The 21,091-nt window shown below is 34.8% G+C and overlaps 1 protein-coding gene across 1 annotated transcript; it reads right to left on the bottom strand.

Annotated features, from left to right (window-relative positions):
- Window positions 1-1,269: 1,269 nt before the first annotated feature.
- On the bottom strand, window positions 1,270-14,586 carry LOC120202182 (ribose-phosphate pyrophosphokinase 1-like). Its single transcript, XM_039202654.1, has 9 exons — window positions 14,411-14,586; window positions 3,792-3,965; window positions 3,147-3,395; window positions 2,696-2,839; window positions 2,435-2,602; window positions 2,136-2,205; window positions 1,777-1,858; window positions 1,487-1,678; window positions 1,270-1,433 (listed from the first exon to the last, which is right to left on the bottom strand). The coding sequence occupies exons 1-8, from the start codon at window positions 14,555-14,557 to the stop codon at window positions 1,501-1,503; spliced, it is 1,212 nt and encodes a 403-aa protein (XP_039058585.1). The 5' UTR covers window positions 14,558-14,586; the 3' UTR covers window positions 1,270-1,433; window positions 1,487-1,500.
- Between the last annotated feature and the right edge of the window lie 6,505 nt (window positions 14,587-21,091).

Below are 21,091 nucleotides of genomic sequence, written 5' to 3'. Positions count from 1 at the left end.
TTTAGGGGAAGCGATCTGGTGTTGGGTCTCTACCATCCCCTGAGCTAGCATGTGGAGCTACCATAGTGTAAGTGACCTTTTTCTATGCTCACGAGAGGCCTAGGTGTGTGGGCATTAGAACCAAGTCTCTCTAGGAAAAATACCTAAGAATTGTTTGGGGTCTATGGATCCCATATCGTGCTCTTGGTTAAAGAAAGAGATTGCACTCTAGCATTAGTTATACCCTATGAGATCTCCCTTCCAAGAATAGTTATGGCTTTACAATTATATTGTGGCTTGTGAACTAATGTTTGACTTATCTATTTAGGTAGGTTGTTATGAGATTAGCTGATGAACAGAAGGAATGACTCTTGTTAAGTATGGCAAAGTTTTATGATGAGTTTTAGTCATAGGCATAGATTATTGAGGTGTGTGTTCCATTTAAGTGTTGCACGGCATAACGAAAGGGTCGAGATGTTATGTCTGTGACACTTGGTATTAGAACACAGAGGTGTATGTTTTTAGTTGATTTTAATGATAATTTATGTATAAATGTACAATGGTACTCCTTGATGGATTGGTGCATAATGGTGCTGGTTGTTGATTGAAGCATCGTGGCATTCAATTTTTTGTTAAAGCACAAAGGTGCTCATTGTCCGAATTAACTGGTCGAATTAAATATTTAATATATAACATATATTATTTATAAATTTCAGTTAATTCATTTAACCAAACTTTACTCTCCTTAAAATTTATTGAAAACTTCTGTTTGATTAACCGTTAAAAGGAAGAAAAAAACTATTAATGAATTTTAAGTATTTCGGTTCGATCGGTTAATCTAACCAACTGATTGAAAACCCCAAACTTCCAGGATCAATATTCGTAAAACGTAAGAAACAGAAAGGAAAATGCTAAGTATACCCGATTATTGTTGAAGGAAATACGATTATTTACAATCACAGAATGCAAAAATGTTCTTAAAAAAGGTCATTCAATCACATTTAATGGAAGGTGTTTCACTTACGTACATATATAATCTGGCTCTGTTCAAAAGCACGAGCATGTAAGAAATAGAAGAATACACTTTGATGTTGTCTGAACATTGGTTTGTACTTCATTGACAACAAAACAAATAGCATTGGCTACAAAAGAAAAACTGTATCAGAAAGATTTGAACCTTTACAGAGAGAAATGATGGAGCTTTTATGCACCAGGTTATGTTGATGTTTTAGTACAGAACATCCAACCAGTACAAGGTAATGAAAAATGAAAAAGGAAGATAATTTAGGCAAAAGAAAACTATGAGACTTAAGTTATGCAATGCACATGCAGAGAGCAAGAATCAATGAGATATAGGACCGATTGTGATGATTCCCCATCCCATTTGGACTAAAAACCGGATTTCGATTTAAAACCTACTCCTATCTGTGGTCCATTATCCAGTTTTACCACTGGAGCCAAGGCATCAAGCAAAGGTCTGAAGAACAAAACACCTTTGGGTAATTCCTTTCCTATACGATTTCACTGAAAAATACTACTCACGGAACAATCACCGTGCACACGCCAAATGGTTTCACCCAACAGATTAGCCACGGAAAGAACCGTCAGCTGAGGGAAGTAGTTCTCTGCCACTGGAAGTGTATTTGTAATTATCACTTCTTGGAAAATGCCACTTGATAGCCTCTCTCTTGCAGGAGGGCTGCCATGTAAAGCAATACACATATTAGCAAAATGACATCGATGAAAAGGTTGATACATATGACACTTTTAACATGGTTCAGACAATTAATTTTAGACCTGAAAACTGCATGAGTACAGCATGCATAAACTTCCCTTGCCCCCTCTTGGTGTAGCAGTTCTGCACCCTTTGCGATCGTTCCTAGCACACACAGTAAGTTTTGTCAGATAACATAAACAGAATTTATAACACAGCCAATGGTAAAAAAGGACCACTTTCAAGGTAGCAAATTAAAACAAAAATAAAACTATCATTTCCAAAAGATGGGGGCAATAGAATTTTGCAGAAAAGATGTAATCAATATGAAATTTTTTGCCACCATTTAACCATTGTATACATCATGATAAGCAAAACTAATGTGTATTTGTGATTCAAAAGAGGTTCATGTTTATGCTCTTAGCACATTGCTTTCACTCACCAGCAGTGTCAATCATATCATCCACCATAACAGCAACTTTTCCCTTTACATCACCAATAAGGTTCATTACCTGCAAAGTAGTAGTAGTCATGGACTCGAAGACAATAATAATGTAATAGCCATAGAAGCAACGCAAGAAATACAATAGAAACTGAGGATTTAGAAGACCTATTGGCAGCAGACATCAGCCTACTGCCAGGTCTGCAATGTTGATATCAATAACAATAGATATAATTGCACAATCAATTTGAAAAGAAAAAAAAAAGATAATGAGAGCAGGGAAATGGAGAACGCATTACCTCTGCAACGTTGTGTCCATGTCTCCTTTTATCCACAATGGCTAGAGGTGCATCTGACAGTTTTTTGGCAAAAGCACGTGCTCTTGCTACTCCTCCAACATCAGGTGAAACCACTACCAAGTCAGTGGAACAAATTCTCTTGCTGGCAAGATAATCAAGAATCACAGGCTACAGTCCAGACAGTAAAAGGATATACAAATTAGTAATTGCTTAGCCATCGACAGTAAACAACCATAAGGTTGAAGTTCTATAGTTGAATACCTGGCAGTAGACATGGTCCACTGGAATATCAAAGTAGCCCATGGACTGCCCAGAATGAAGGTCACAAGAAAGAACACGATTTGCACCAGCTTCAGTGATAAGATTTGCAACAAGTTTGGCTGCTATTGATTCTCGCCCTTGGGTCTGAAAACATGATTACAGACAAAATATAATTTAGTATCATAAAAATACAATATGATTCAAACGCTTGAAGTTATAGCTTATGGGCTGAAAACTGCAAAGCAAGGACATTGATTGAATCAACATAAGTCTAACACAATATAGCACAATTTGTTCTGATTATGATAAAAAAGAATAATACAATGTTATCGGACTAGGCTACTTCGGGTGGTCAGATTTTTAATCAATTTAATTTGCAGCTGGTATCTTAGTTGATACTACAAATTTCATCTCCTGCAGTTTATTACAAAATAGTCACATGTTAACTTACCTTTCTATCAGCTCGGGCATAACCAAAATAAGGAATCACCACAGTGATATTTTTGGCCGACGCTCTCCGGCAAGCATCTACCATTACGAGAAGCTCCATCAGATTCTCATTTGCAGGAGGGCATGTTGGTTGCACTAAATATACATCACATCCTCTAACACTCTCTTGCAGCTGAACATAAATTTCCCCATCAGCAAATCGCTTAATGTTGATCTTCCCCAGCTCCAGGCCCATGTACCATGCAATTTCCTGCAATAATAGAGCAGGCAAACACAAGTTTCAAGAAATAAGAAAGTATGCTTGCATAAGTTCAGATACGATACGGCAAGTAATCCTAATCCTTAAAGCATTAAAAGTGCATGAAGCTTGATAAGGTACAACAGCTGTAAAAATGAATTTGTAAAATAGACTGTTTATATCGACAAATTGGGGGAATGCCATTCAAGCAGGCATATTATGTACAGCATATTGACTGGTTCAAATAGAATGGGTCGTTAGAGATGACGGGCAATCAGCCTAGCAATCTTATCATTTCCACATGGTAATTGAAAGTAACACCTTTCAAGCACAAAAAAATTGAAAGTAACACCTAAAACAAATCTCTACCAAAGAAAGCATTAAGTGATCAAGATGTAACGAAATGACCTGAGAAAGTGCAGGATTGGCAGTCCCAGAAAACAGTTTGATCTTAGCACTATTTCTGTTAACAGTTGTCTCCAATCGAGCCGAATCCAAAAACTTGGGCAGTGTCCTTTCATTAAGGATAGGAATCACTGGCTTCCCATTCCCAATATTCACTGGTTGATCCATGTCACATTTCTAGTATTTTTCAACCATAAAAAGAAAAGCACCCATATCAGTAGAACATTAACACTGCTCAAGAAACTAAATAGGCCCTTTCCCAGTCACCCAAAAAGGCAAAACTTGCCTTTTGTTGAGAAAACTTTCTTTTACTGGAAAATAGTAGTGGACGAATCAAAACGAAGCCAAATTTTTCAAGGAAAATAAGAAGAGAATATCGTGTTAGTGACCAAAAATACCTTATAATATACGATTTTAATTAAATTTTTTTTGGATTTGTCAAAATGACCAACAAAATCGCAATGCGAAATAAAAATCGCAACGCGATCTTCAGAATCGCAAATCAGTTCCCAGAATCGCAACACGATTATGAAGAATCGCAATGCGATAGTACAAATTCGCATTGCGATTTTCCAGAATCGCAACGTGAATATGAAAATCGCAATGCGAACATATAAATCGCAACGCGATTCTGACTATCGCAACGAGTATGCGTAAAATCGCAACGCATATCCGTAAATCGCAACGACAATACGTAAAATCGCAACGCGTATCCGTAAATCGCAACGAGAATACGTAAATCGCAACGCGTATCTGTAAATCGCAACGAGAATACGTAAATCGCAATGCGTATCCGTAAATCGTAACGACAATACGTAAAATCGCAACGCGTATCCGTAAATCGCAACGCGATCGATAATTCGCAACGCGATCTCCAGTATCGCAAATCAGTTTCCAGATTCGCAACGCGATTCTGACTATCGCATCGATTACATAAATCGCAACGAGATTCTGACTATCGCAATACTGAATTTCAAATTCGCAACTCGATTTCTGAATTCGCAACAGGTTTTAATTTCGCAACAAAAATGTTTTGGGTATATAACTACGCAGCAGCAGCAACTTATAACCTAAATCCCTAAATCGCAACTCATTCCATCTCCATATATCACTCTCTCCGGCGACATTCGTTCCTATATCCAACGACATCCTTCCCCATCCGGCAACAGGTTTTAGTTTCGCAGCACGTTTGTTTAGTAAATTAATTTACAATAATGAAATCATCTAATGTTGATCATGTTTGGATAGATTTGTGTTTTGGAGGGTCATGGGAGAATGTTCATGGTGTTTTACAATATATGCCTTTACCCATGAATCTTCAACTAAAACTTTCATTAAAAAAGTTAACTTATGAAACTCTAATGTTACGTGTTACAAATAAATTGAATTTAGAGCCCTTAAGTGGATTTAGGCTATCTTATCAGAGAAAATGTAAAGTTTATTTGTTAACCGACAATGAAGATGTTGAACGATTCATTGCTTACATTAGTGTTTCGCAAGATGATGTTATATTGTATGTTGTTGAACCTAGAAGTAGTGAAGTTGGGTTAGTAGCGGGTAGTAATCAACTAAGTTTTTCAACCCCAGTTTATGGTGCTCAAAATTTAATGGTTTCACCACAATTTCATCACCAAGCAAATATTGTTTCACCACATTTCCAATACCAAACACAATCTCAAAACCCACAACCTTTCCCTAATCCAAATCCAATCAACTCTCAGCACTAAATTCCGGTTTTCGTATTGACCAGTTAGACGATGATGAGCCAACAGAAAAAATTGTGAGTACTAGTCAGTATTCGAAATTTGATCTTAGTCAATACCTGGACTTTGATCTTGGTCAATACTCGGATTTTGATGATTTTTCAGAAGAAGAAACAGACCCTGCGTGTAATGATTTTGATATTGGTCAATACCTGAATTTTGATGATGAAACAGCCGTTGCCGAGGAAGATGTTGTTGATGATAATGAGGAGGAAGTTACGACTGTAAATGAACATGTTGAACATCCATTCTGTAATTCATATAACACTAAAGAAGAAAAAGAAGAAGAAGAAATCCCCAAAGAAAAGTCCACGAAGAAAATGCCACGGGAGTATAACTGGAATATGCTAGAATTACTTCAGATACCGAAAGAAGAGTTGGTAAAGATAGCAGTTGATTATTACACAAAAATTATTCGTATCAAGAAAGATGATTGTTTTGATACAAATGAAGACTTGAAGATAGCTTTGTATATGAAATGTGTGGAAGATGGCTATCAATTAAAAGTTAACAAATCAAACAAATATCGTTTCGAAACAAGGTGTATGATTGACAAAAACTGTATGTGGCGTATGATTGCAAAGAGGATAAAAGATTGCGAAATGTTTCAAGTTAGGAATTTTATTGATAAACATACATGTTCAAGAACCCAAGTTTTTCCTCACAATAGACAGGAAAACAAAAAGGTGTTAGGTGGTTTTCTGGCTGAGTTAATGTTTTTAATGGTAGGGTATATCGGGGACATGAAATTATGACTGACATGAATGCTCGGTTCAAGATTAGTATCTCATATTCTCAAGCTTGGAGAGCCAAATGTTATGCCTTGGAATTGTTGAGGGGGTCGCCAGAAGCATCGTTTGCCCAACTGCCGGCTTATTGTCACAATTTAAAGCTGAAAAATCCTGGGTCGGTAACTCATATCAAAACAGATAGAGATGGACGCTTTGAGTTGCTGTTTATCGCCATTGGTGCTACGGTTAGTAAATCAATATAATTTTGTTGACTCATTTTTGTTAGTTACATGCATTTCACATTTAAATGATTATATTTCTTGTGTATATGATTTTGTAGATTCGTTCGTTTATTAATTGCATACGCCCAGTTATTATAGCAGTAGCCATGGATGCTAACAATGGGATACTGCCAATAGCTTACGGGGTTGGCAAATCTGAAACCTCTGATTCATGGACATGGTTTATGGGGCATCTTAGGGATTACATAGGTCCTATTAGCAATCTGACAATCATATCTGATAGGGCAAACTCAATTGACAACGATGTTAGAAGGTGTTTCCCAGATGCTTTTCATGGACTTTGTTGTGTTCATTTGTATAGAAATCTAAAATCAAGGTCTGCTAGTATAAAAAATCACAAAATGGACATACTGGAAGGTTGTAAAAGCTTATCGGGAAGTGGATTTTAATAAGCATATAAACTGTTTAAGACGTGTTTTGCCTCAGTGTGCTCAAACACTAGAAGATGTCGGGTTTGAAAGATGGTCAAGAGTACATCAACTTGGAGTAAGATATGGTTTCATAACGTCTAATAATGCAGAATCAATCAACGCTCTAAGTTGTCATTCCCGGAAATTACCCATTACTATGTTAATGGAGTTTTTTCGAGCCTCTATTCAACAGTGGTACTACAAGAAAAAGAAACCATGCATGTATTATTTCTTTAAATTCGTAACTTATCATATATTTTACTAAGTATTATTTATTTAAATTTATAGGAACATTGGAACATCGTGTTACACCATGGACAGAAAAAAAGATAACGAAACGTGTTGTGAAGTCAACGTCATGGAGAGTTGAACCATGTTCAAACACTTTGTTTGAAGTACTGGATAATAACTTAAATGGGCTTGTCGATCTAAATGCAAAGACGTGTAGTTGTATGAAATGGCAAACATCTGGTTATCCGTGTGGCCATGTTATAAAAGTTTCTCTTCATCTAAACCAAGATGATTCAAGTGCATACGCTATGGATTGCTTCACTACAGAAGTATATCGACAGACTTATGGCGAGATTAACTACCCTATTCCACATCCTTCTGAGTGGGACATACCAGATGACTTACAAACAGTTTTGCTACCAGCCATGGACAGAAGGCTACCTGGCCGACCAAAAAGTCACGATCGTATACCGTCTAAGGGTGAAGAGAAGAAGAGATCGACATGTAGTCGGTGCAAGGAAAGTGGTCATACAAGGTTGACATGTGGATCACCAGTGCCATCACAATCATCTTTTCCTCTACTAAAATATGGATCCTCATCAAAATCCCAATCACAACCGGCTTCACCTTTTGGGACTGTTAACTTAGGTGATTTTTAAATGCAAACGTTGTATTATGTGTATATTATGTGTGAACTTTTAACATTTTCAGTTAGGCATGTATTAGTAACTTGAGTTTGAACATTGCTATGATAAGTTCAGTTGTTATCACTTATTAGACATTCATTTGACTATCGTAACGCGGAAATCACAACGCGAATATGACTATCGCAACACGGAAATGACTATCGCAATGCGGAATAGACTATCGCAACACGGAAATGACTATCGCAACGAGAGAATCGCAATGCGAAATGAAAATCGCAATGCGAAATGAAAATCGCAACGAGTGAATCGCAATGCGAAAATGAAAATCACAAGACTATCGCAATGCGGAACGCGGAAATGACTATCGCAACGAGAGAATCACAATGCGAAATGAAAATCGCAATGCGAAATGAAAATCGCAATGTGAAATGAAAATCGCAACGAGTGAATCGCAATGCGAAAATGAAAATCGCAACGCGAAATTAGTTTCGCGTTGCGATTTTCATTTTCGCATTGCGATTCACTCGTTGCGATTTTCATTTCGCATTGCGATTCTCTCGTTGCGATAGTCATTTACGCGTTGCGATAGTCTGTTTTGCATTCAACATAATGCAGATTGAAATCAACAAATCAACTATTACATTTCAATCAATTAAACAAGCACAAATATTATGTACACATCAATTAAACAAATCAACATTTACAAATCATCTTTTACAAATCAATTAAACAATCAAAAAATAATAATGAAATCAACTTTTGCACCCATACATCCATTTCACGCAGCTCACTTCAGGATTAACCTGCAGAAACCAAACATTGAATCAACAACACTTTCTACACATCTAAAACCTACAAACAGCAAATTATTGAATTTTAGCTACTTAACCAAACATTTTCAAACCAAAAAGAGTAAATATGTTTAACAACACTTGCATTTGACTTACAAATTGTTTATGGACACTTTCATAACGCGGATGCAGGTAGGCAGTGTCTCGCATATATCGCTCTAGCCATAAAATGCCGAAACCACAAGCCTACTGCACCTCTATCTCTATCGGTGGGAGGTAGAAAATGTGTACTTCCTATCGTCAAACGCTCCAAGCACATGCATACGAGGACCACAATCCCCTCTGGCTTCCTTCGTTTGTTGTGGCGCGGTCTCGTCTCTGATAACTGTAATATTGAACTTCTTTGGCTTCTTGTTTCCAGACTTAGTCCAATAATCAATTGCATCCAAGAATTTAGCCAAATGAGAGCTCCATCCCTTAATCATATCTCTCAAATCAGACAATGATATGTAATTTATCATGCTGTCATATACTATTGTCTTTAGGGATGGGAGCTGAAGCTCGACGAGAAGCCAATGAGTACGGTCCAAAACAGGGATAAACACCTGCATCGAAATGTAATAATTCAAATTGCGCACTTATTTATGAACACCTTTAAAATATTTAAACAAATATACTAACCTTATCGACCTCCCACCATGAAGGATAAAGTTTAGCTTGTCCATTAGCCAACACATATGATTCATATCGTTGATTCTTCAAGTCAACTACGTGAAAAGACGTCGGCATAATTGTATATCACGTTTTTTTTAATATTTTTCTTTAATTTCCTTACAATTAGAAGACGTGTCACCCATGCATCAATATGCTGTTTTATAAAAAAAGACATATATTAGTGAATTACATAAATTTTAAAAAAAAATTAATCAAACTGAAATATAAGAAATATAAGACTTACCCCCCCCCATCGAAATAGTCGTTGTCTTCAACCCCTAATAATACACCCCACCAAGACCGTTCAATCAACAAATACATATCATCGTTGAGTTTGTATATGTCAGCGTAACACCCTTGGCTCCGCTCATGTAGATAAAAATCAACCGCGGTCTTAGCCCAAAGGGTATTATCCAGAATTATTTCTGGTAGTTGTTCCCTCTCCACTTCATCTGCCGGAATGGTACTGGCCGGTAACTTTTACGAAAGCCAACAGTCATCCATCATGTCCGGCACGTGAGGGGGCTTCTCAATAATTCGATATATTACGCCGTGTGAATCGGGCTCTAGAATGTTGGGAGAGACCTCTTCAACGATGACAGTGGCCTCTTGAACGGTGGGAGGGGACTCTTGAGGGATGATAGGGGCCTCTTGAACGATAGGGGAGGCCTCTTGAACGATGACAGGTGAGTCGGGCTTTTTCTTACGGATTCTTCGTACTATTGGGGTGAACGGAGACGTAATGGCACGTGCACGCCGTCTGATGCGTGAACTCCGTCTTGCAAGAAAAACCCGATGTAGAGCATCCACCTTAGCGAACCGCTAAAAATAAATTAATACATAAATCAGTAAATAAACATACATGATATTAAACAGTGAGAACAAAGACAAATATATTTCAAACTTGCACGGTATTCACCCAATTCATTATTATATCATTGTTCACAAAATGCATCAGATAACATTCCAGAAGTAAGCACTTATATAAACATTTAAAAGGACAACATATAGGTTTAGTGCAGGTTCAATGACAACATAAAGAGTAGTAGTTTATTCTTGAAACTTAAATTTTTAACACTGTGAAGTTAGTATTTGTCTTTTGGTTGAAGTAATGAAATTCTTTCAAGTTTCAATTTGCAGAAGAAGAATAGAATCTGAAACTTAAAATCGCAACGCGAAAATGACTATCGCAATGCGAAAATGACTATCGCAATACGAATTTGACTATCGCAACGAGAGAATCGCAATGTGAAATGAAAATCGCAACGCGATTATAGTTTCGCGTTGCGATTTTGGTTTCGCGTTGCGATTCTCTCGTTGCGATTTTCATTTCTCGTTGCGATTCATTTTGTATTGCGATAGTCATTTTTCACGTTGCAATTTTAAGTTTCGTGTAGCGAAAGTAAACTATTTCTTCTTCTGTAAATTGAAACTTGAATGGATTGCATTACTTCAACCAAAAGACAAAACAAAGAAAAATACTAACTTCAAAGTATTAAAGAATACACAGTTTAGCAGAATTGGCAGCAACCGAACAAATTTACTTTCAACCAAAAGACAAAACAAAGACAAATACTAACTTCACAGTGTTAAAGAATACACAGTTTAGCAGAATTGGCAGCAACCGAACAAATTTACTTTCAACCAAAAGACAAAACAAAGACAAATACTAACTTCACAGTGTTAAAGAATACACAGTTTAGCAGAATTGGCAGCAACCGAATAAATTTACTTCAACCAAAAGACAAAACAAAAGACAAATACTAACTTCACAGTGTTAAAGAATAAACAATTTAGCAGTATTGGCAGCAACCGAATAAATTTACTAAGCAATCTAAGTGAAATTACGAGTAAATTTATCATCAAGTTAAATATGAAAAATCTTAAACTTACCTCGTTGCGTAGAGTATGAACCTCATTCTGCAGCGATACTACCATCTCACGTAGAGCGACAACCTCACTACGTAAAGTAGACACCTCCACACGCCATGCACCATCATTATCGCGTAGAGTACCGATCTCCTCACGCAAGGCATTGACCTCATCACGTAACTCCCTTGACTCATCCCGTGGAGGTGGAGAACAGGGAGATAGAAGTCGTGGCATCTTTGCCGGTCGCCTATCATGAGGTGATGGTGGAGAAAAGGCTCGATGATGTGACGGGATAGGTGATGGCGCTCGTTGTAGAGGTGTATAGTCGGGTCGATCAGGTGATGGCTTTGGGTGAGGTGATGGCTCTCGAAGTGGAGGAAGTGGAGGCTGCTCATCATTCGTGCCATCAAAAAAACGCTGACTAGCTTGCCACCAATCAGTGGCAAGCTCATCCTCCGTGGGTGTCAGTCTCTGTAATGGAGTGTTGGCCTCCTAAAAATATAAAAACTCAAACAAAGTTAAACGTCTACTATTAATAACTTGTTTATATATGATAGTATTTGTGTTAACTTACATTATTTATTGTCGCATATGGTATTAAGTCTTCCCAATCCAATAGACGTTTCTTCTTCCAGGAAATAGCCCTAGGAATATCATTTGAAGTTTTTAATGCATATGTCCGCATGCTGGGGAAAGCCTCGAATATCCAAATGTACAAACAATATAATAACAAACATTAGTAATTGTTAAATAATTAATTATAATTTTGAAAACATTATATAGAAATTCTTACTTTAAAGGCCCAAACAAAGCCTGACAAAGTGTATTTCGACCCATCGCCACGCAAACTTTTGCGGTCATCAAAGGCAGACGACAACTTAGTCCAGGTAGCTTTTCATATATACGAACCCCACGGAAACAGATTCCATGCATTTAGGTCCTCTACCAATAATATTAGCTCCTGAGGAATAGATTGTCTGGCGTCTCAGCCTAAAAAGCCGGCATACAAAAGTACTATAAGGCATACTCGGACAACATCGACGCCATTCATCCGAGTAAAACCATCTTTCTTATTAAACAATTTCTTCAGGTCGTTGACGTGTAAGTTCGGCTTCTCTATTGACTCATCAGGAAAAAACCCGGGATAACCATGATGGGCGGGTGATATGACGAGTGTACCGGCCTACATCATCGTGTCCGAATCGTAGACCAGTGATTAAGCATAACTCCTTCCGCCCAAAACAAGTATACGCCGGTGGAAAATGAAACCATATCTCTTCCTCACCACGTTGTATACTGTCGGGTAGATCGCTAGTCATGGTCTGAAGCCACAAATGGGTCAAATTAGCATCTCCACCCGGATGTTGTACTCTCAGCCATGGCCAGAAGCAGGTTTCCTCAAACAATTTTATTTGTGCAGGTGAAAGCTTCGAAGCAATTGTAGTGGCTAGGCTAACTTTATTCCTAAATGTCAATGAAGCCGAAACAAATTTCTACAAAAATAATAAACATACCAAGTTAGATATACCAAAAACTATACTGTGAAGATATATCAAAAACAATAAACATAAAGAGTAGTAGTTTATTCTTGAAACTAAAATTTGCAACACTGTTTTGTCTTTTGGTTGAAATAAAAATCGCAACGAGAGAATGACTATCGCAACGCGGAAATGACTATTGCAACGAAAGAATCGCAACACGAAATAAAAATCGCAATGCGATTTTGGTTTCGCGTTGCGATTATCTCGTTGCGATTTTCATTTCGCGTTGCGATTCTCTCGTTGCGATTTTCATTTCTCTCGTTGCGATAGTCATTTTCGTGTTGCGATTTTCATTTTCATGTTGCGATTTTAAGTTTAGAAATTATTCTTCTTCTGCAAATTGAAACTTTAATGGATTGCATTACTTCAACCAAAAGACAAAACAAAGACAAATACTAACTTCACAGGGTTAAAGACTAAACAGTTTAGCAGTATTGGCAGCAATCGAATGAATTTAATAAGAAATCTAAGTGAAATGGTTAATCTATTATTGAAATTACCAGTAAACTTATCATCAATTTCAATATGAAAAACCTAAAATAATGCAAAAATTTCAAAATAAAAATAATTAAAAAAACAAACCCTCGGATGTTGATTTTCTATTTCTGAATGATTGTGAGGGATTTCTGACCGTGAATGGTTGTGAGGGATGGGGACGGAAATCTTCGGAGATGGGGACATATTTCGCCGTAGAGAGTGAGAGATGGAGATGAGACTGAGTTGTGATTTTAAGTTTTAGGTTATGAGTTGCGATTACGGGATATACTGTGGACGGTTCAGTGTTCCGATAATTAATATTCGTGTTTGGAATTTGAAAATAAAATACGCGTAGCGATTCTAATGGCGCTTTAAAAATCGCGTTGCGATTTACGGATACGCGTTGCGATTTTACGTATTGTCGTTGCGATTTACGGATACGCATTGCGATTTACGTATTCTCGTTGCGATTTACAGATATGCGTTGCGATTTACGTATTCTCGTTGCGATTTACGTATTCTCGTTGCGATTTATGTATTCTCGTTGCGATTTACGGATACGCGTTGCGATTTTACGTATTGTCGTTGCGATTTACGGATACGCGTTGCAATTTTACGGATACTCGTTACGATAATCAGAATCGCGTTGCGATTTATATGTTCGCGTTGTGATTTTCATATTCGCGTTGCGATTCTGAAAAATCGCAATGCGAATTTGTACTATCGCATTGTGATTCTTCATAATCGCGTTGCGATTCTGGGAACTGATTTGCGATTCTGGAGATCGAGTTGTAATTTTTATTTCGAATTGCGATTTTGTTGGTCATTTTGGTAAATTCAAAAAAAATTTGATTAAAATCGTATATTATAAGGCATTTTTGTTTACTGTGACGATTTTCTCAAATAAGAAACGTTGCACTGTCGATTGCACCAAATACCCACACGTGCGGCACATTACATAAAAATAACACCAATAAAAATCAAACATTCAACTCCAAATAGAGAAGAAAGCCGAATTATATAATAAGAAAAGGAAAACCAGCATCTAAAATAAAAAATTAAAGCAAACTAAAACTCACTTCAGCATCTTAAAGACGCCAAAAATGAAATCAAAGTTTATATATAATAATAAATTTGGCCTACGAAGTTGTTGGAAGCGCAAGTACGAGAGCGAGACCCATTGTAACTGACGCTTTTGAGGCCAACAGAGCAAAGGGAGAAGAGTGAAGACGAAGACGAGGACAAAAACGACGACGGCTTACATGGAGAAAGAGTGGTCAAAGAATCCATTCTTCCTTTCGTCAATATATTTATTTCCTTCAGGCAAATAGGGTTGGGTTCGCGGCGGTTCAGAAATTTAAGCGGCGGCGAAGGAGATGGTGAATGAGTAAAGATACGGTGGCATTTTTAAAAATATAGACGGCGGAGAAAGTATTGCTGCGGCCCTCTTCTTTTTCTATTCCTCCAGAGTCCCCACGTTTTGGATTCCCACGCAGCGAACTACACACCTTTTATCTATCCTACTTGTAACAAAACTGAGCTTTCTATTAAATGGGTAAACTACACTCATCGATCATCATACTATTACCTTTCTCTTATTTTGACCACCATATTATTTTCATCCTTAATATATAATATATTATAAATTAATTTTAATTTCAAATAATTTAATAAATTCAATTTTTAATATTTAAACCATGATTTAAGGGGGGAAAACCAATGTTTAATTGTTAGGTCAAATCAAACAATTATTATATTTTAAACAAAAAAAAATATTTAAATTAAATTCTTATTAAAACCAATTATTAAAAAAATTAATTAAAGTTAAAGAGAATTTGAAGCAAAAATTTGGGGTAAAGGATCTACGTTTGATTATTTTATTTTTACAAAGAAACAAGTTTTCGTTAAAAAAATTTGTGTCATAAAAACAAATAAAATGAAACACCTTAAGTATATAAAAAAAATCAAAATAAAAGGACATTTATTTAAGTCTAAATAAAAAATTAAGTAAAGAACAAAAAAAAGAACGACATCAAAATTAGATAATCTTTTTTAATCGACAAAATTAGATAATCAATTTAAAGAGAATGGGTGCAACAAAATCTCACTTTAAATAAACTTTATCTCATAGTTTATTAATAAAAAAATATAAAATTTTAAAAATTATTATTTAAATTAAAAAAAATCAATGATTATACCTATGTTAAAGTGACCATGTCATATCGGGAGAGTTTTTTTTAATATAAAGTTAAAACGGCATAAATCAATTATATTATAAAATTAGGATATATTTAAATAAAAAAATTCAAGTCGATCCTATCTACCAATACAGCAATACCATGTTGGACCTTGTAGAGTAAGATCCAGTAAGATTTGGACCTTTTCAAGTATTTTATCTTTTTGTTTTCTAGATTGTTAGGCACGTGGAAACCATATCCTCGGTTCTTGGATTAGTTTGATGGTGTCTCGTGTCGTGATGGCTTACAAGCAATAATGAACCTACTAGTTTTGTATTCAAAGGTCGACATAAAATTATTTCATACTTTCAATATTTATATTTATTTAATTTTGAAAAAATAGTCAAAAGGTAATTGGAATTGTTCAGGGGTTTTAGTTTTTTTCTTTTTTCATTTTGTGTCGTTGATAATTTTTTTTTCTTTATAACTAACGACACTATAAATTTTAGTGTTGATCATCGACCGTAGGTATTCATTACTTTTTATTTTATTATGACATGTCTTTATGTCACGTTTTCCTTTGTCTTCATGCTAAGTTTTCGGTAGTTTGTCAATTAGTTTCACTTATTTTTTCTTTCAGGGTCGGATTTGATATTGCCACAACTGATGAAGATTGTGTTCATTTGTTATCATACTGATCTTCCATGCTTTGAACCCTCGGATTGGATTTGAATACACAAATTTAATTTCGTTGATAGTTTTCTCACGTCATTTGATTCTGATTTGAAGTTTATTAGTGATCTTTCAATAGTTTGACCTCTTTTTGTGGCTTGTTTGTCGATGCAATAAGATTTATTCGTATTTAGCTTTTATCCGAGTTTATTTGGTTATGTTTTTAATTTTTCTCATTACATGGTCCTCGTATGATCTTAAGTAATTAGTTTATTGTGTTAATGATTATAAAAAAATTGTCCTTATTATGTGTTTTAGTTTGACTAATATTGATGTGGTCTTGTTTGACTAATGTTTCCATAACATCCTTAAAATATGTTATTAATGGCTCAACTGGACCTTAAAATATAATCTCCAAAGGATTCATGTGGCTCATATACTACTTTAAGGAGAGTTACTCTAGGTTTGAGGATGACCTTATTGGCCAAGAAGTGCCCTATAAAATGATATGAACGTCCTCTAGAATCATAAATAGAATTGGGAGAAAGGGATTAGTTTCGGTTTCGAAAGGGAATAGTTTCGGTTTCGAGCATTTCTGAGGAAGGTGGTCGGAAAGACTTTGCACTTAAGCTCGTCAGAAGCTCTTATAAAACCTACAGACATTGTTCTAAGACAAATGATCCATGAGGTCCCTAAAAAGCTTCTCTTCCAGGCTCGTCATCAACCTATTTTGGGTTTGTTGCGGGTTAAGCATTTCGACCAATTCTATGATTCACGTTCATTGCATCAATGTTAACAAATAACAAGTGGGGTGATGGTTTACACAATGATTGTGGGTTTATACTATGAGGACCAAAACCATAAATTTTAAATTTGATTATACTGAGAGGACCAAAACCATAAATATTGGTGTGAAATTTATTAACTAATAGCAGTGTAAAATTGGAGGAGTCAGTTATGCAAAGTAGAGGAATCAGATATGTCAATAATGATTAGATTTTGAATTTTAAGTATAATAAGAGGATCAAAACCTTAAATATTGACATTATTTTTGTTAACTATTTCAATTAAATAATGGCATTGTAAAAGGGAGACAATTACGTTAAATTAAATTATAAAGACTAAACTCTAATTTGGGCATAATAAGAGGACCAAATCCATAAATATTGACATGATTTTTTTGTTAACTACTTGAATTAACTAATGACATTGTAAAAGGGAGACAATTATACTAAATAAAAGTACAAGGAATAAATCTTAAAGATAAGTATAGTAAGAGGTCTAAAAAATAATTTCACCAAATTGGAGAAAAGAAAAAACCTGTTGAAAGTGGATTTAAACCCACGCCCTTTCGGACCAGAACCTTAATCTGGCGCCTTAGACCAACTCGGCCATCCCAACACTTTGATAACAGTTGCAAACAAATATTAATTAAAATGTAATAGATTCAGCTCTACTAGTTATGTTTCCCAAGACTGACTTGTTTATATATGATAAAATGAAATTCTCCATCTTACTAGAGCCTGCTTGATTGCTGTGAACATTGCACAGAAACGATTAATATGTTGATTTCTAAATCAAACCCTTTGTTTGTACGCTAATATATTGCAGGTTCAGGTTGTTTGATACACGGATAGATCGATCTAGTAGTATTGAATTAGGTTCAAGTTCAGGTTCTAAATCAAACTAGCTTTAATTCATTGTTGCTGTCAAACCAATGGCACCAACTGGACTCGACGTTGATGACGAAGAGGAAGATCTGATGACTGAATTAAAAGTCACTAAACTGAGCTTGGATGTCACCTTGATAAACCAAGAATTTTCATTGCTAATCTTTTCCCCTCAATTCTTCCAACAGATAATTTCAGCTTCCACAATCCATAGTCAACAATGTGTTTTATGTATATATATTTGTAAAGAGTTTTTACATTGCGTATGTGGATACTAATCTTATGTGTATATATATATATTTATAAAGTCAAAAGCATGAGGTTGGAAAGTCTCTCCTAATTCAACCAACAAACAAGTAAATGGAGTAATTGAGAGGGTGCTGAGTTAGGTGGGTACCCTCCCAAGTTTTGACACAAAAACTACTAACCAAATGTTTGAATTCAAAATACCCAAAACAAAGAAAACCCAAATTACCATGCTTGTGACAATTTAAGCAACAAAAGCTTCGTCTTAATCTAATTTAACTTGACCTACTTTTTTTCTTCTGGAAATGCTGGTTCAATCATTATTAATTCTATGGATTGGGGGTTATATATAAAAGGGTGGAAAGAATAAAAGTAATGCGAATGGCAGTAGTGGTAAATGCACTCCCAAACCTCAACGGCACGTAACAACGAAGTCAATGGCTGTTTGCCTTCTCGCAGGGTGCACTCTTCCCTATACCCCATCGCTTCCTTCCTTCACCTACTTTCTTTCATTCACTCGTTTCCCTCTTCTTTATTTTACGCTTTTCTTTTTCTACAATCTTAACTCATTGCCTGAGTTTTCGGTTGAGCCGGGTTAGAATTGAGTTTAAACATTTTGAATAAGTCGAATCGATGAGTTTTTATTTTATAATCTAATTTTTATTTAAAGAAAATTAAGTCGAGTCGAGTGATGTTTTTCCTTTTTTGTTTAATTTTAATTATAAATATTTATAATATTATGATACAATTTGATTCTAATATAAATAATTTTCTATAATCATATATGGTATATATATATATAGGGTTATGAATTTATGATCCATCTACATAATATAAAATTTATTTAATTTTATACATGTTTAGGACCGTTGACTAAGTAAAAATAGACTATTGAGATTAACTCTTAACGGTTTTTTAGTGAATATATTATTAATTTCTACTATTAATCTCATCCGTTTATTCTCACTCATCCAATGATTATAAATAGTAAAACTAAAAAAGTTTTTATGTAATTTGATCTTATTTCATGTATACTATGTAGAGTTGAGATATTTGAATCAAACTTAAAAATTAATCCATTAATTATTAAAAATTTAGTGTGATTCGATTTCATTTTATAACTTGACTCAAATTTTTAAAAAATAAGTCGAATCAAAAAATTTGTTTTTTTAAAATTAAATAGAATTTTAATCATTTTGACGTAATACACACATAAAAATATAACGTATTTTATCAGTAAACTTAATATTTATTAATATAACGTATTTTAATCAAATTTAGTGAATTTTATGTATACATAAAATCTCAAACTCGAAATCTACTTAAACGGTATCAAATTGTGTACCACTTAAACAAACTCTGTTAATGACTTTTTTTTTACTACGAAGACTAAATTTGATGTTAAAATTACAATAAAATCAACGAAATTAATTGTTGTATGATTTTTTTAGTTATGAACTCGTTGAGAGATAGGAAAATGAAAGGTTGCTATAAATTGATTTTTCGTATTAACGAGTTACTAATTAAAATTCGCCCTATAATCACAAAACATATAAGATCTCTTCTTGAATTAGTCTTAGATAAATTGTCTAACATGAATCATGATTATATGTTATGTTGGCTACGCTATAACATTATTTGAATAGTGAAATTGAATAAAATATATTAAAACAAGTCATAATTATCTTAATAATATTAAGGATATTATCATTGTATGATCCATATATGATCTTAAGTGACTAGTTTTTTTAGAGTGTTGGTTGCGGAACGTGTTCGTGAAGGGCAAACAAATATATCCACGAGCATTAAACGAACGAACACGGACATCTTAAAAAATAAATATACGAACACAAACACGATATTAAAAATTTAAATGAATAGAATCGGATATGAACACTTAAAAAAATAAATAAATAAATAAAAGTATAATTTTATTTATTCAAACTCGATTTATTTATACCATTAAGGGTGCGTTTGGTTCACGGAATGTAATATTACTGTAATAACCAATTTTTGTCCCCCATACCTTGTTGTTCCCAAAGCTGTGCAGCTTCTCATGCCCATGCTCCACTCACCGGTCAACATGCCCCATGCTGCCCATTACTCACCCATGCCACTGTTGCTCCACACCATCCCCTGCCACCTCCATGCCTTGTCAGCAGCCCATACTTGATCATTTCATCACTAAATTTTATATGATTTTGTAATGGGTATAAAACCCAATCGAATTCTATGTAAAAGAAACGGATTTTTCAGCAATAAAACACAACAAATAGAACTGAAATCTTTAAAGCAAATTAAAGAGGTATTCTCGTTTTTTCTTCTTCTTATTTTTGGTTTATCTTGTTAGATTCTTGAGATGTAATTAGAAAACCTAATGTAGTTTATAGTTTGATTCTGCTTGTCTACACAAATTTCATGGCTTTCTAAAAAATAAAAAAAAATAAGAAAAAAGGTTGAAGAGGGAGTATGCGAGAGAGGTAGAGAGGAAAAAGAGAGGAAGAAACAAAGATGGCTAGGTTTTTTACCTAAAATTAGATAAATATATAGGAGAAAATATGGACAAATCGCGTGGAGGCCCTTCAAATTTCTTCCATGTTTTACATTCTGGCCACCAAACTTGTGCGTAAAATCACACTTAGGCCCCTGTACACTTAAGCCTTTTTATAAACTGGTCACTAAATTATTTGTGTAAAATTACGTTAAATTCTTAATACATTACCGTGTCTCACATTTTAGTCCCCGGATCTCTTTATTTATTTATTTAGTTTTTGACACTTTAGTTTCGTTATTTTTAATTATATCACTAAATATGCTATATTTTCTTTTTTATTTATTTCTGATTTGGGCATTTTACTTTCTTTTCTTTTGATTTTTGCCACTGACTTATTAATACTCTAACATTTAAATATAATGCGATTTATTTCCTTTATTTATTTTTCATCATTCGTAAGTTTTCAGTACTTTATTTTTCTGCCCTTTAATTTTTCAATATTTTATTTCAGTCATTTTCTAGTTTTTTTTAATTTTTCTGTATTTACTTTTAAATATCTTAACTT

The sequence above is a fragment of the Hibiscus syriacus genome, unplaced genomic scaffold (genome assembly GCF_006381635.1).
Source record: "Hibiscus syriacus cultivar Baekdansim isolate YM2019G1 unplaced genomic scaffold, ASM638163v2 tig00008276_pilon, whole genome shotgun sequence".
Lineage (NCBI taxonomy): Eukaryota > Viridiplantae > Streptophyta > Magnoliopsida > Malvales > Malvaceae > Hibiscus > Hibiscus syriacus.
The sequence above is the reverse complement of the archived record's forward strand: the minus strand, read 5'-3'. Positions and strand labels throughout refer to the sequence as shown.

Excerpts from the sequence above, each read along its gene's own strand:
- LOC120202182 (XM_039202654.1), bottom strand. The coding sequence starts at position 14,557 with ATGGATTCTTTGACCACTCTTTCTCCATGTAAGCCGTCGTCGTTTTTG. Across the intron at positions 3,966-14,410 it reads CTTGCGCTTCCAACAACTTC|AAATGTGACATGGATCAACC; the intron begins GTAGGCCAAATT and ends GAAAAATACTAG. Across the intron at positions 2,206-2,434 it reads ATGGACACAACGTTGCAGAG|GTAATGAACCTTATTGGTGA; the intron begins GTAATGCGTTCT and ends ACTACTTTGCAG.